The sequence below is a fragment of the Aquarana catesbeiana genome, linkage group LG12 (assembly GCF_042186555.1).
Source record: "Aquarana catesbeiana isolate 2022-GZ linkage group LG12, ASM4218655v1, whole genome shotgun sequence".
NCBI classification, from domain to species: Eukaryota; Metazoa; Chordata; class Amphibia; order Anura; family Ranidae; genus Aquarana; species Aquarana catesbeiana.
Genome location: NC_133335.1, coordinates 211,273,334 through 211,290,242, shown reverse-complemented (window position 1 = coordinate 211,290,242; position 16,909 = coordinate 211,273,334). Strand labels below are relative to the sequence as shown.

At 40.6% G+C, this 16,909-nt stretch overlaps 1 protein-coding gene across 2 annotated transcripts in view; it reads right to left on the bottom strand.

Moving 5' to 3' along the window:
* The window catches only part of HLF (HLF transcription factor, PAR bZIP family member), a 49,981-nt gene that overhangs the window by 8,369 nt on the left and 24,703 nt on the right, over positions 1–16,909 (bottom strand). For both annotated transcript variants that reach the window (XM_073606629.1, XM_073606630.1), the window contains exon 3: positions 1,316–1,536. In XM_073606629.1, the coding sequence (XP_073462730.1) occupies positions 1,316–1,536 (221 nt within the window). The remainder of the gene's footprint in view (positions 1–1,315; positions 1,537–16,909) is intronic.

The window sequence follows — 16,909 nt, the reverse complement described above, 5'->3', positions numbered from 1 at the left end:
GCTAACGGCACATGCAGACAGACAAGTGATCGTGGCGTATCACATGACAAGCGGGTGACACATCTAAAATCCGGAACAAGGTAATTTAATTAAAAGGTCAGTCCTCTTATTTAAGTTACGGTTGGGTTTTGGTGGGCTGAATCTTGGTCTGTAATATCTCCAGGGCTTTTTTTCTTGGAGAATAGGTGCAGGAACTCAACCATGCCCGTCACACTCACATACCTGGCAAATGGCATTAAATAGTAGCTCCTCCCTCTGCATACAACCCCCTCCCTCCACTGCCCTCATCTTCTACCCCCTCCTTAAAAGCTCCACCATCTGTCATATGTCTTACCTGTGTTGCAATATTAAGCTGAAGCACCTATCCGGCTGTAGTACCTCCCAGCATACTATACTATACTACAGTCACTTGCAAGGGAAATCATGCAGTAGGAGCATCAACAACTGGTCACCAGGGAAAAAATGGAGACCACAGAGGGTGCAGCCTACCTCAATTTTGTTACCCCTGAGATATGAGGTGACAACTACATCTGCCTGAGGCACTCTCCTCCTCTCCCCTCATTTTCTATAGCAATGAACACAAATGCTTGGCTGAGGTTTGATGAGTATGGTATAGAGCATGGATATGCAATTAGCAGCACTCCAGCTGTTGCAAAACTACAAGTCCCATCATGCCTCTGGGTGTCATGCTTGTGGCTGTCAGAGTGTTGCTATGCCTCATGGGACTTGTAGTTCTGCAACAGCTGGAGGTCCGCTAATTGCATATCCCTGGTATAGCGGAACTTGAGTGGCCCACACAGATCCCTGACCACAACTTTACTGAATACCAGGGATGAGTTTAGGTGTGTTCAGGTCCTAGTCCGAACCCACCTGAGCAAGCCCTTCATGTACTGGGCCAATCATAAGTGGCTGGGCATTCCCCACCCTTCAGCCGCTAGCATACAAGGGCATGTGTACCTGCAGCTGCAGGGTAGGAACTGCCTTGGCTGCTCATGATTTACCCAGTACATTGAGAACTTCCTGGCAGGCTCATTCAGGTGGGTTTGGACTAGAATATGAACACACCTGAGCAAATCTCTATTAAATATCTTCATTTACCAACAATTGCAAGCCAGGTGTCCAAAAAAACTTTTCGCTATATAGCATATAATGTCTCCTACCCACCAGTATCCTTTAAAATACTAACACTACTCTAACATAGACATAAGTATGGCTTGGATTCACTATTACCAAAGTTGACCCCAGGAGAGGCCACTGCAATCCTACACCAAAATTCTTAACAACTAATATATCCTTCACACCGTTTCCAAATTACCTTCAACTCTTCAGAAATGAACACTTTACGAGCCTTTTTGATCATTGGCTGTGGTTTAAGCTCCTCCTCTGAAAATTTGCGTTTCCGTGGGTCAAACATCTCCTGCCCTGGAATGGTGGAAATGGCAAGATCTGCTGGGTCTGGTTCATAGCCCACAGCTACCTGGATAGATTCCGGGTCAATTGGGCTTGGCGTGTTTCGGCTTGTGGGCAAAATTTGACCTGAAAAAAAGAGCACAACAATTTCACTTACATGAATTTTTTTTTTTTTAGACAACAAAAATTCTTTACGTAATAGGTATATTATTTATAACATTTAATGATAGGGAACAACATTAATTGACTGGTATCTTAAACTGTATCTGAAGTTTAGGCCATTGTTTGTCTTGGTGACCACTGTAACTGGAACAGAAAATGATGGTAAATCCAACATTTTTGAGTTGTCACCGGAACAGGAGCTAAAGGAAAGCTTCCAAAGGGCACACCCGTTCCAGTATCAACTGTTTAAGGCCGGCCATAGACACATTGAATCTTGGCCTGGTTCAACATGAACTGGCCAAGATTCGAACTGTGTGTGGGCAGGCTAAATGTACCAAGTTAATTGATCGATCAACTTGGGTACAACCAGCCTGCCAGATTCACTTGCAATTATCGCTAGCAGCTGCTATAGACACTAGCAATAATCACTGTCTTCTCCTGGCGGGGACAGCCTCCCCCGCCCCTCCTGCCAGGAGCAGACAATTGCTTGGATTTCTCTGTCAGCACTGTCAGTGTTGATGGAAGAATTGTGTGAACTTCTTTTCTGCAACTCGTGGTTGCAGGAAGGAAATTTGCACCGTCTATGACCCCGCCTAAGGCCGGTCATACATATGACAATTTTCTTGTACAATTTTCGTTTAGATTTACCAAAATCATATAATATGAGGTCAAACCTAAACATTTTCAATGTGAATGCCTTTAGGCAGGCCCTTGCACTATATAGTTGTCCCGCAGCCACACATGTACAAGGGGCATGCATACGTGGGGCTAAAAAGCAAGGTATGCCTTGGCCTCTTATGATTGGCCCAGCACAGTGACAGCTTCAGAGCAGGCTTGCTCAGGTGGGTTCAGACTAGGATCCAAAAACACCATCCCTATCTAAAAGGGTTTTTTTCCTCCGTTTGGAGAGATTTCCTCACACTTCCTGTTGTCTCTCCAAGGCAGGAAGAGAAAACAAATCTCCCCAATGGGACACACACACTGCAAATAGATAACAATTCTGACTTGGCTTTTAACCGTTTCCTACTCTATGAAAAAAAAAAGAAGTTTTGGTTTAGATCTATTTTAAAGAGCTGACATGCTATGTCATTCATTGCTAACTCCAGTATCTGGAATATGGCTGATTTAAAGCTCCATCTACTAAAGTCGCCTGGTATATTTAATCAATTTATAACTAGCACACAGGAGGCTCAATTAACTGTGCATAAAGATATTCCCCTGATCTGCTATCTAACACACAGCTAATTAAACCTTGCTTCTTCCCTGATAAAAACAGAGGTCTTCGTATGTTTTAGAAGTGGTCTTCAGCTTCCCTTTATAAGTTCTGACCTGTCTAAACCCAAGAAATAAAATGTAATATATTGCAGCATACTAGTCATTAGACGCTGTGGCTGCATTTGTTTTCTTTTTAGTACAGAAAAATGTTTTTGTTTTTTTTTCTCACACTTAAAATGCCACGCATCCTGAGGTGCTTTTTGAAGTGACATATATCTTTCACTGTTCCCCCAGAGAACACCTTTATCCATTCACTTAATTTAAAACTACGACAAGCAACATTTAGTTTTAATTTGGTGGGATGTGAGACCCTCTGTCAAGTTTTTTTATTGCTGTCTATGTCCCTGTTCTGGAGATTCCCTGACCTGATCAACATTGTCACCGGGAATGAAAGTTATAGATAGCGATAAAGGGGAAATCTTCCAATAGGGACACTTGTTCCCATTACAACTATCTATGAGGCCATAGTCCTCACACTGGAAAGATATTCTCTTACTTCCTGTGGAGTCCACAGCACAGGAAATTAAGGAAAATCTTTTTAATAAGACAATGAGGACAAAAAAATGTACATTAGTTTTAACTCTCCCATATTCTATCCAAAATTAATTTTAAAAGTTCTGCATTTAGATCTACTTTAATACTGATGATTCTCAGTAGATAATCTGATCCATGAGGTGGATAACAGGCACAAATTTGTTGATGTGGATTCTCTTATTATCACTATTACAAAAAAATATCATGTAGCACATTTTGCCTTATTAAAAGAATTACCTTTCCGACATTCTATGCACCTCCTGCTGAGTGGCTATACCACTGTCTCCCAGCAGAGGGCAGAAGTCAAATATCTTCCCACCCAGACGCATCACAGTTCTAAACTGTCGTTAACCAGCTGAAAATCCTGATTAAAACCTCCTTTTTTTTAATGTGGAGGCAGCAATCAACCCAAAAGGGTAGAGAAAGCAGCCTGATTAAGGAGTCGTCCAAGTGCTTGATTGGCGTGACTCTGAAATTTGCCAGGAACAGAAATAGCTTTCATGCAATCACATGATCTCTTCAGAGAGAGACGGCAGACGTTTTATTTAATTCTAACTTCATGTTTTTTTTTTCTGCATCACTGTGCCATCATTTCTGAAAATTCCAGCCACCGCCCAACAGCCAATGCGTTGGAGGCCGCCACAAATGTAACAGAATAAAAATTAAAGCTTTAATCTACTTACAATTTACCTTTCTTGTTTTTTTGTATTTCTTTACTATCAAAGCCAGCATTATATTATGTTGGTGCTCAGTAGGGTTCTTATTTAGAAAAAAGAAATCCCTGTTTTCATAGTTTTATTTATACACTTAAAACTAATTTATGCAGATTTTATTAATGATTTTACATTCTAAAATGAATTTAGACTTTTCTCAGCTCCCCCACTCAGCAGCTGAGGTTCTCTCTCGGTCTGGTGATACAAGGATAGGTTGAGGCCAGACTCACGGTAAAAGGACACTCAGGTGTCAGGGCTGACACGTCTACAGCTGGCCATACATGCATAGATTTCTGTCATTCATGGCAGCAGGCTGAATAAAAAAAAAAAAACAGATACCTCCATCTATGCTAAACATCCCAGATGGGCATCCATACCCTGCTGGCCACTTGCATCCAGACAGTAGGCACCTACAGCCATCAGAATATCCGATCTGATTAGATGCAGGTGCCATTCAGCCAACAATTTTTCACTGGCTCCTGAACACTCAACTTTTGTTGAACTGGATGGCCCCAACGGGTAAACAAGGCTCGAATTAGGGTTGATTAATCTTCAGTTAGTTGAAATTCGAGCCTTATTTACTGGAACTAGTACATTCACTCAGGGTCAAGCCTTGGATAACAGCCTTAAGAACAAAGACTGAGCAAGTGCACATGCTGGTGGTTGGCGGGTGGTGTGACGCAGTTTCTCATTCACTATCTGCAATAATTGGGTCATGAATGAAACACTAGCCCAACAATCATATGGCTGGATGACAGAAGAAGAAAAGGTTTTTCAAAGTCCCTTGAATGCCCTGCTTCCCTATTGAGGTTGCTGTCAGTTGCACACAACTCAGTGGCCAGAAGGTTACTCTGAGCTCCTACATTACAATGTAACACATGAATTTAGGAAACAAATAATAGGGGTGGTGCACTGAGGGCTGTGGACTTTATTTGGCCAACAACTGACAACTTTAGCACAATAGAGTGCCCTACCAGTTTCTATATAAAGTTCTTTCTCAGCAGAGGTGCTCTACAGAAGGTCCACCTATGGTACAAACACGTTTTTCCAATCTAATTTACTGGATCTGGTACAGTCACTCAGGGTCGAGCTGTTAAAACCAGTCCGCGATCCTAATTTTACCTTGTAATCCTCTCTGAAATTAACCCTTCTCGTGCGCTCGGTGGACAGTAGCAAGCAGGCAGGTGGCATAGACAAGGCAGATTAGAACAAGCTTATCAAGAGTCTGCTCCTGTAACCCTGATCCATCAAGACCCTTCCATGCAAACCTTTGCTGCGCTGTGACTTATCAGTAATTTCAATCCCTCTGATTAAAATAAGGAGCCAATTACAGGAGAAGTGGGAGGAGCACATGAAAGAAAGCAAACGCTAAGCCATGTCGATACCTTCCAACTTTTTGAAATAAGGAAGAGGATTACCTTTTTGCACAAAGCATGTAGGCAAAAGACACTTCTTTGCCCATCCCGTAGTTACGGGGGCCACAAAGAAACATATTTATTACAGGTACTTATATAGCGCCATCAATTTACACAGATATATATATATATATATATATATATATATATATATATATATATATATCTGAGATTCCTTTCATTTGCAGGGATTTTCTCTCACTCCATTTGGCTATGGGACAGGATGTGAAGGCAAATCTCCCCAATGAAACATAGATGGCAAAAATAAACCTTACAGGGGTTATAGCCCTACCTTACTCTATCCAAAATGAAAAAAAAAGTTTTGCCTATTGTTTCACTTTAACTCCTGCTATTTTATTGTCCATTCAGGATCATTATTGAGTCCATCAAACACTCCACTACAGTGTTCTAAGCCCTGATCAAGAAGGGTATTCATTCTTAAAAGTGCTGGCAGCTTTTTGCCTTTGTGCTTTAACCAGATAAAATATTAAACACATTGAGCTTTTAAGATGTTGGTTTGGTGCCTTCATTGGTTTGAATAAATTTGGATTTCCCAGGAAAGACCCCCCGAAATGGGTGTGGAGTTGCCTAACCCAATGACCAGATGTGATGACTGACCTCTCTGACCATCCAAAAGTGTGTGACCAGCTCCTCACTCTCTTCCTAGCTTCTTACGTGCCTCGGATACTTCAACAGTGAGATCTCCCTGTTATAATTCCCAACTCTTTTATTCCATTTGGAAGTTTTGGGTGTTGTATATTCCAGCTATTCCCTTTATATTCTGCATAATATAAGTTACATAAAGTTCCAGAAGGAAAAGTGTTGACCCTTCATAATAGTTACAGCAGGTGGGCAGACTCAAGGAATCACCGCAGTGATCTCACCGACAGAGTCCCCTAGGAGAGGAAACTGCCAGTCGGTGTAACTCCAAGCATCTACCAAAAAGAAGATTATCAGCTTTGAGTGGAATTACCCTTTAAATTAAGTGAATTAATGGAAATCTAAGGTGAAATATACACTATTAATTGTCATTTCTCATATAGAGGCAGTCCATATGGCCATTTAATAGAGCACCATTTAATAGATCAATCAAATGTTCGATCCCATTCTGTGTCCAAATCAAAAATTGGTTTCAGTCGTCTGCAATGAGGTGGTATCACAATCACCCCAAAGCTGAATAAAACGGCTTTCAACAAAGTTTCCCCATTTTTTTCTTTTTTCAATTAATTTTCCATTTTTACCTTTGAATGAACTGTACTGAACCATCAAGTTATTTCTTGGTTTTAACTTCACAATTAACCAAATTTCAGTGGTCAAGCAAACTCAAGGGTGGTAGACTCTATAGGTTCTGGCGATAACTTGTGATCGTATTTGCGATTCTTACTGGCTTGAAATAATTTAAAACTGTCACGTGTATGGTCAGCTTATTTGATGGGACTTCTACTAAAGTCCCCAAGTGTATGAAAGCATGCATCCCACAATACATCCCACTTATATGTTTTAATTCTCAAGAGGTTCAAGAAGATTTGATACATCTAGAGAAGACAGGGATATTAAGCTTTATGAAGTGGAAAAGACATTATATTTGTAATGCGCGGGGGTTAAGTTTTAACGCAGCTGTTCTTTCCCTCTCCGACCTATATCTCAATATGAGTTCCATCTCCTGCGAGAGATAAAAACATTGATTACCTCCGTGCCTTGACGTACTCTAATCCTATACCAGCCTCAGTGCTCTGGTATCTATTTTGGCCTCGTGGACACGTGCCCCATTCTGCAGTATATCCTTTTACTGATAACACACAGTTGCAGCTTTCCTGGTCCCGAGCCGTCAACAAAGTGTACACGGAACAATGAGATCCACCTAGGATAACCCAACCCACTCCAGCTTAGGTGGCTGTGACGAAGTATGCGCGTGCATCATATATGCGGGAAGCCAGAAATAGCCTTTATCACAGCGGTAAGATAGAATTACATAACATACGTTAGAAAAAATATGTTATTTGATATTCAAACCCTTCTCAGCTACCACCTGGGCACTTATCGTACTCGTGCACTTAAAGGCAAGTGGAGCGCAAACGTCCGGTTGTCTTTTTATAGCTGGCCCAAAAAAGACATTGCGGAATGTGTGCTGCAGTGTACAGAGATGGATTTATATTTGAAGCACACTTGTCTTTAGCTGTTTCTATAACCTTACCCATGTCGTCTGATATGGCTAGCATGTTAAAACTCTACTGAACATTTAGTTCATTAAACTAAAAAAAATTCCAGGTGCATTAAAATAAAACGTTTTCAATAACTTATGGTTAATTTTATTCAGAAAGCAGTCACAGCCTGAGTACAAAAACTCATTCTCTGCCAGCATTTAATGAAAAGGACCTTTGTTCTCTGTGTGGAAGCAGTGGTCTCTCTGCAGCGTTCCAATGTGCCCCCCTGCTACCCCATGTTAGGCTTATAGCTCTGCAATACGCAAAGATTACAGCCCCAGGTGATTGGAAAGAACTAGCTTTGACCACCAGAGGGCATTTTGGATTTGCGCAGAGATACCACTGCTTCTAGAGGTTCTTTTTTCTGCAGCATGCTGGAAGGGGATGGGCTTTTCTACTTAGCATGTGGCTGTTTCCTAAAGAAAAGTTTTGTTTTGATGCACTTGGAATGTATTTAGCCGCTTTAGACAGAAAGATCAATTGAGCTTTAAAATATTCTTCAGCACACATCAGGAGCCTCCAAAATCACATGCTAAGCCCCCTTTCAGATTCAATGGAATTTGTCCGAGAAGATCCACCTGCTCAGCAGAGGATCTCTCCGCTGATCCCCGCTGAGCAGGTGGATGACAGGTCCGTGTCCGCTCCGCTACGCAGAGCTGACACGGACACAGCCCGCTGTTTTCTATGGGGCGTTCTGATGGTCCATCCAATTGTTATCCGATCCGCCAGGAATGGATCCCCATCTGTCTGTTTTTAGTGGATGGATCAGAATGGATGCCGGCGGGTGACAGCGGATACATGTCTACTGACATCCGCCGGCCCATAGAGAACAATGGGCGGTCCACCTGAAAAACGGACAGGCGGACCCGATTGGTCCGCTGGTGTGAAAGGGGCCTAAGACCAAATACTGACAACTGACTGGAAGTCACAGCTGAGTTATATCGACAACACCACCCCCACAATACTTTGCAGAGGCCTATCAATAAGTCAATGAGGTGTCCACATAGGACTGCATGATGCAGTGTGATTGTATTTGCATAATCTGTATGACCCAGGTTCAAAGCAGACTTTTTCTAAAGTTCCTAAAAGTGACATTTTATTTATAGGTGGGACCTGTTTGGCTGTATCGGTCGCTGGCTTCCTATATGTCTTAAATCCACCAACAGTGAGATCTTTGCCCTAATTCCAGACTCTATTCCAGTCCACTTAGGAATTTCGGATGTCAGAACTATTTTGTGTGTTCCAGACTCTTGTGGTACCGTCTCCATACTATAAAATAAATACAGAAAATCCAACAGGGAGAGTGAGGGCTCATCATAATGGCCATAGCAAGTGTGCAGACCCGGGGACTTAATGAGATCTCACCTACCATGAAAGACATTTTGGAAAATGCCCCAAGCCTTCACATACTGCTATAATGCTTAATAAAAAAAAAACCTTTAAACCTTACCCTTCCAAAATATACTAAAACCTCCACTGTGGGGAAAAGACAAAAAAAAGTTTGTATGCTCCTCCATTGTGACATATCCATTTCTACCAACAAAAGGCCCACGTTAAGAATGATCACAGAGCAGCAAACCGGCCTGTTGAGAAATTCCCAGACCTGTAGGACACTGGAACACTAAAAAATGCTGACAGCAGGAGGGCAGCTAAGGTAGCATGCCACTTATCCACGCCAACCTTACAGAGTTAATAAATGTGCTGTAATGTAGGTCAGTGTACGCTCCATTTACTTCAATAAACTGCCAGCAATGTGCTGTTCAGGAAGTCTGATCCGCTAAGCTGTAAAATTTGGGCTAAGTCTTCTGAAAAACAACTTGTTATGAAACAATCTTTTACAAGACGGGGAGAAGTTACCTAATGAGACACAAACAGCCACAGATGACTAAGGCTCAATCGTAGCATTGTATCCGATCTGATAAGCTAAATATGATTTTATTAAAACTTTCAATTCCCTCTCCTCCCTGTGCTAGGGACGTGTGGGCATCGCCTCTCCAAATGTAATTTAAGAAAATAATGCTGTCTAGAAAACCTGATAAAAATTAGCTTCACCAAAACGACACATAAAATAGTTGGAGGGCTGCTACCTAGAAAATGCTGCAACCTAAATGAACCTATCTGCCACTTTAAAGGCCTTTAGAAGTCGTAGAAATATATATATATATATATATATATATATATATATATATAATATATATATATATATATATATATATATATATATATATATATATATAGCCATTTTATGTACAAGATCTACTTTTGTAGGCTTGCCTCCCCTTTCCAGTTACAGCAATTGCGCAAATAGGAGTTTGCAGTCCAATAGGCATCAGAGTAAGTCCTAGTGGTCAGACACGCCCCCTCTTCTCCTCCACAATACACGTTTGTGTGATGACACTTGTGATGAGAGGTGTGGCCATTACTCAGCTATGTCAGCATAGAGCACTTGAGGGGCAGAATAGGAAGCAGCCATTTTTCTCTCCAATACAAGTTTGTGTGATGACACTTGTGATGAGGGGTGTGGCCATTACTCAGCTATGTCAACACAGAGCACAGGAGGGAGAGAGCAGGAAGCAGCCTTTTTTTTTACTAAGAGAGAGAGGTATTTTAAGATACTTCCAAGCAAAGACCAGTATAAAGTCATAACACACGGGACTATAAAGTGATAAAAAAGGTGCAAGAGTTCAATTAAAGCAGCTGACAAGTTTCCTCATATCTCTTTTCTTCCTCTACATTTACTCACTTTTAGATCACTTATAGAAACTGTAGAAATACATTTGCTATTTAAAACCCAACTCTACTTTTTTTTGTAACAGTCTGCATCCCCCCTCATCCCAACCAACCACCCACCTTCTGGCCAGTCGAGTGATATCATGGGCTATTCCTGTTGCTGTCCAGCAGGGGCAGTAGGCAATCCTCACTTCAGCACTGAATGGGCCTATAGTAGTTTAGTGTTTTGTTCAGCAGTGGAGTGCTGACTTGCCCCCCAGGGAGCGTGTTTATGACACTCACAGAAAGTGGCCTAAATGATGCTAGGCACATCATTCAACCTGCAAGAAGAGCACCATCCCGTGGCAAAAATAAATGACTGCAGGGGACAGCGATAGATTGAAGGTGAGTATTGCAGTGACAGCTGCTTTTTTGAACTCTGTGGGCAGAAATTAGAGTTCAGTGTTAACAAAAAGTGTCATTGTTCTAATGAATATGTTTAGCCTTAATGCTGATTAAAAACAAAAATGCATGATGCGTTAATGCATGTGGCATTGCACATTGCATTTCTGAAAGATATTGTTCAGCTGATTGTATGTATATAGCAAATCTATGCAACAAAACTTTTTTTTAATCAATATTGCACAATGCAACAGTCTGGAAAATGCATGACGATGCATCCCACCTTCAACAAGGCAAACTCCTATAATAAAAACTATTTACAATGATATATATTTCTTTCGGTTTGAGTAAACAGCAGTACACCCCACCTAGCTATGGAAAAGCAGAGATAATACAAACACAATGACTCAGTTCCACCTGTCATCAAGTCCCAAAAAGTTGAAAAGATTTGTCCTAACAACTGCATTGCATCGCACTGCATTCTCTATTTTTTTTTTGGATGCTATATACTTCAGATTATTGTCATACAGAACCTTATAATAGTTCACAGCTAAACCAGCTATTATGCCACTAGTCAAAAACTCTCCAGTTTCCATGGCAACTGTGAAAGTAGGAAATTTCCCAGACAAGTGTTCAGCTTCTTTTGTAAAATTAGTTTGCTGATCAACTTTGCAAACGTTCCTTAACTGCTTGCTTCCCAACAGGGCTGGACATCCTAAAGATAAACTTAGCTGGGTGAATGAATGCTGTTTCCTTAAGCATGCATTACTTTTCTTTCATATTTTAAGACCCAGGTTTCTTCTTTTGCTTACACAGCCATGCCACGTGTCCACGTGTCCATGGAAAGGGCTGACTGGACTTTGTCTACAGGGTTGTAGAAGGTCCCAGGTCCCCCATGGGCTTGGCCAAGCCCAGAGGACAGGTGGGAACCTTGTACCTCATGTATTAAGTTTCCCTAAAATAAAGCTATCACAAATCTGGGCAATTCCAAAGGAAACATGTGATGGAAAAATGGACAATCAGACTTTACCTTCAGTAAAAAAAAAAAAACAGAAGACAAAATCATCAGTAGATTCAGAGATAAAGCAATCTAAAAGTTACTATAGGCCAATCTTTGACTTCTTCTGTAAAAGCTAAGCTCCCTCTCTCTCACTTCTGAAACGTCGCTATTGTTCGTTGAAGCCTCTTATCACATTTAAGGACCGACAAGAAGATTCTGGGGACTTTTACAGAAAAAGTCAGGACTGTGCAATTGTTTATAAAGATGGAGAAATTACTTTGAAACGATGGAAATTAGCCAAAAAAATCTAGTCCCGCAGATCAATTTTTCTGGTAATGTCATTTAAAATCATGAATAATGATTTTTTTATATGTAAAGCAGACTCAAAATAAGGCTTCCATTCTATATGTACAGTAAAACCTTGGATTGCGAGCATAATTTGTTCAAGAAACATGCTTGTAATCCAAAGCACTTTTCCCCATAAGAAATAATGGAAACTCAAATGATTTGTTCCACAACCATTTATTCATAGGTCCTTCAGTTTATGGTCCATATAAAAAGATTATAGCAATGTGACCAGGTTGAGTAACCATAAAATGTCCATCCACAAATGGAAGCCTCCACAAAGGGATTAGAAGAAAAATCCAGCAGGAGCTACAGAGTGTTAAAGAGAAGAGAGGCGCCTCTAAGTGTAGCAACGTGTTGCTAAATGTTGTACCTTCATTAAATGTAACCATATTGCTACACTTGGAGGTGCCTCTCTTCTCTTTTATACTCAGTTGTGACATGACGCTAATTGTATATCAAGACATCGATTGTATATCAAGTCAAAATTTATTTAAAAATTTAGCTTGTCTTGCAAAACGCTCTCAAACCAAGGTTTTACTGTATTGGTATTCTAACTAGGATCTAGGGGTGGACCAATTGTTATCCAAAATTTTTTAGACTGGTTTCTGAGGTTGTAGGTTCAGGTAGCCATAAAGAGCTAGCTCCATCCAGTGCATTGTCTCTGTTATGTTATACAAACTAGTAACGGCCACCTGGATTTTCTGGCTGAGGCTGTGAAGGTCCCAGAGACCCTGTGACAATAAACGGAGCAATTATTTACCAATTTTCCTATTATAACAGTCCCACAATCACTCTGGGTAAACATGTGATAACTGTATAGTTCACAATATATTCACCATGATTGCTGCAACCTTGAATTTCATGGCCTAATCAAGACTTCTACTCACATATGGACTTTTCTCAGCCTCCTCGTTAATAAATGTTATGTGACAAGATAAGCATAAAGCATAACAATGTAGACATTAAACAGGACATATACCAAAGTCTATGGAGATCTGTAAGCTTTTGGAAAAATTCCAGCGGTCCAGTGAACGTGCAAGGTATAATTCATCAGTGTATATTTTATGTGTTCTCCAGCTAATACTTTTTGGCCCTCCCAAAAAAAGTCCTCATAGAAGTGAATTTTTCAAACTATTTTCATCTCCTTTCTCTTTGAACATCTACAACAGCCCAAGAGAATAACAGTAAAGCAAAAAGAACATTTGAGGCTCCTCGTGCCATCTTCGCAGTCTGTCCATGGACATTTAAGGATATCTGTGCAGACTGCCACAAAAACATATTGCATATGAATAAAAATAGATGTTCATTCTGCAGGAGCAATCAGCATATACAATGGTAGTGCTGGGCTTACCTATGAGAAAACCCAACAGGTACTCTTGAGTACCATGAAATCAAACTGTACAAAATGTTTAATGGATTTTACACAGATTTACTGGCTGCAGACTCAGGCGGTGTAGTTGTTACGCTTAAACCAGGAAAGAGGTTGACTCTTACTACTATGGCACCCTATCGATGTCAAGCGGATTCTTTTAGAATTGATCACCTAAAAGATAGGAAGCCACATCACTACATAAGCAAAAGTGCTGGAAGAACATAGTGTAGGAAGTTAGTGCCATAGATGGCTAAACCGGCAATGACAACAAACATGGACAGTCTTCCCATGTGGGGGCAAAATCCTTAAAAGTGTTATGATTAGTGCTTTCTAGTGTGAAATGCGTTAATGCTTGTATCTGTCTTTATGAAGCTGTGAACATGTTTTTATGATTGATTTTCTACAATAAAAGTTTAGATCTTCAGCAAGTTGGAGTGTGGTCATCCATCCTCTTTCCTTAAAGTAGTTGAAATCTGAACAGATCACATTCTGTATATATGTAATGTTTACTTGTATCTCTCCAAAGCTCTAAGTGTCGTTTCCCTCTGGTGCTTCGTTCCTCTGTTATCAGCATGTCTCACTTCTCAGAAGTTTTCCTGACACGAGATAACATTTGTGACGGGAGGGAGATAAGCACACAGCTTGACTATTCAGAACACAGCTCTGCATGTTCCTTCGTTCTTCTGCCTATGTGGAGGGTAGGTGTCCCTTTCCTCCAATCAGCTCTGTAACTTCAGAAACTGTAGCTCTCCACCCCCTCCTCTCTACTCCTCATAGATGCATAAGGATTTTATCACAAATCTGCACTTTTAAATGGTTGTAGACAAGAAAAGATTGCAGATAAACAAGTAAAACTTATGTAGGAGGATTTGTTTCATCTCTGTGTGTCATCGGAGGCTATTCACTTCATTTGGTATATGTGAAGGTTTACAACCACTTTAAACACCCCCTGCTTTTCATGGAGGCATATAAGACCCCTGACCTACACACTGCATTGCAAGACTCTAGTGGGAATTTCCCCAAAAAATAGTGCACACTGCTTGCAAAAAAAGAAAGCCCACACTAAAAGAATGTCAAAGCTGTGCGAGTGTCTAAAGGGCAATGATGGAGCAGGCGCATAGCTTCTTTACAATGTCAAAGTTGATAATGATAGAAATATATCTATTGTATATTACAGGGAATTTGCTTCTAAAGGGGGTGAAAGGGGCACATAACATTGCATTTTATTGAATACAGGTTTTTATTTTCCCAGCAGAGAAGCTATTTTGAGAACAATGGCGTCAAATGCATCAAGAAATTTCAAACTTGAAGGAAATGATCTTAAAAAATATCACAAATTGTACTTACTGTAAGCCAGCTACGGCCTTTAGGCTATAGAGTCTTACATGAAAAAAAGACCTTTGGCTGCTAATATTGTAATTTTGTGCTTACTGCAAAAAGCATGAAATGTTTTCATGAGTAGAAATATGCTTTATACCAGTCTGATCAATGCCATCTGTATGGGGTTCACAAATGTAAAAACAACTTTGATGGAAATATTTCATAGGGGTCATGCAGTTATGTTTGAATTTATTGTGTTGTTAGTGCAGAGCAACAAAAAGTACTGTCACTGCTGTACCGTTTAATAAGATCCAAACAGAACAAGTATTTTTATTTAAGGCTGGGTCCACACGGTTGCACTGTTACCGCACACACAATAACACACATTTTGCCACACATTAATGTGTGCTGCATTATGGCAGACCATTCAAATGCTAATGCTCTAAAAACGTGCAATCATTATTTTTGTAACGCAATATCGTGCACTGTGGTGCGCTGCAGTGCACATCCATTGGCAAGTTTGGGGTGGCATATAAAATTAAGCCTAAAGAAGATCTATCATTATAATTTTTATTACATTTCTGTCCCCTAGGAGACAAAGTGCTTGTTCCCATGTAGCTAAGTCTGACCTGACTCTCCCCTCTTCTGCCTTGGCCAATCTAACAACAGCTTTGAAGGAGACGGCTGATTCATAAGTGCAGTTGTGAACGCTTTCCACAGACAAGCAATGGAAAGAAGAATGCAATAAATGAAAGTTAAAGATTATTGATTCACGAAACTTTACACTAATTTCCACAGTTACTGCTGTACAACTTGATATATCCTTACCGTTGCTATGGGTTGCTGCTCACTCTTGCTATACTTTTGCAAAATTTTAACAAAACATTTTTTTAAATGTGCAGTCCAGGCAACCCTGATATTTTTTCCCTTAGACTCATCAGTGGTCAGAGCCTTTCTATTGACTGGCTGGCGTTGTGCGTCCATTCCAGCTGAGAGTAACGGTCTCCGGTGTGTGACAGAGGAATAAGAACAATGTCTCTGTATCCATCTCTAGAAGACATGAAAGTTGACCGAGTCATTCAGATCCAAAGATCACCGGCTTAGAGGATCTGTTTGAGCTCCGGATATCTGATTGTGCCACACTGGGATTCACTCCTGTCGATCGACTGAACGCCTGCATCCAGAGCAATTTCTCTACAGGTTCTATCCACATCAGAGTTGGTTCCTCCAATGACCATTTGGCCTTCGGCCAATACAAGCCTGCTTGACACACTGTTGTATGACAGGTGGGTCCACCTTGTCCGGTAAGGAGTATTTATCTACATTTTTTCCATCAGATGAATGCTTATCCCATTTTGAATGTGTATTACAACTACTTCTTAGATCACACCATTTTTATCTGCCACTGAGGAATTAACCACAGTCCTCTCATTGGACATTTGCCCTATGAAGTTTTCTCATACTTCTTCAATTAATGACTGCACTTTTACATGTTATGGTTATTATGCATTATCGTTTTGCACTTTGATTTGTGTTTATAGCACTTTTAATCAATATTCACTTTGACACACCTATCATTTTTTTCTTTAGCGCTACACTTTTGTATTTTTTATATTGACTGGCTGCACTTTTCATTTATCTCATTCAGCTTGTCTGCTAGCTACATCATTATGGCTGCTGGAATTCTTTCTGAACAACTCAAACTTTGAGCTTCTGAAATTTTGAGCAATTGTATCCCCTGATTACAGCACCATGCCAATGCAGAAAGCAGGGGATCCCGTAACAAGAGGCTCCAGACCTAGCCAATAGCATGAGAATACATGAGAAAAGAGCAGTGCGCCCTGGCTGCACAGATACAAGTTTTTTTTTGACAAAGTTAGACATTCCCCCATCGAACTTGCCTATAGTTACTCCACAAGGTTTACATGCGTGGTTGCATGCACCAAGGACGAACAACTTCAATTTGTAACTCAGACTGCAGAAACAGCAAGAGGACAACCTGCACCATACATTCATAAGACATGAAAATTTATGGTGCGATTATG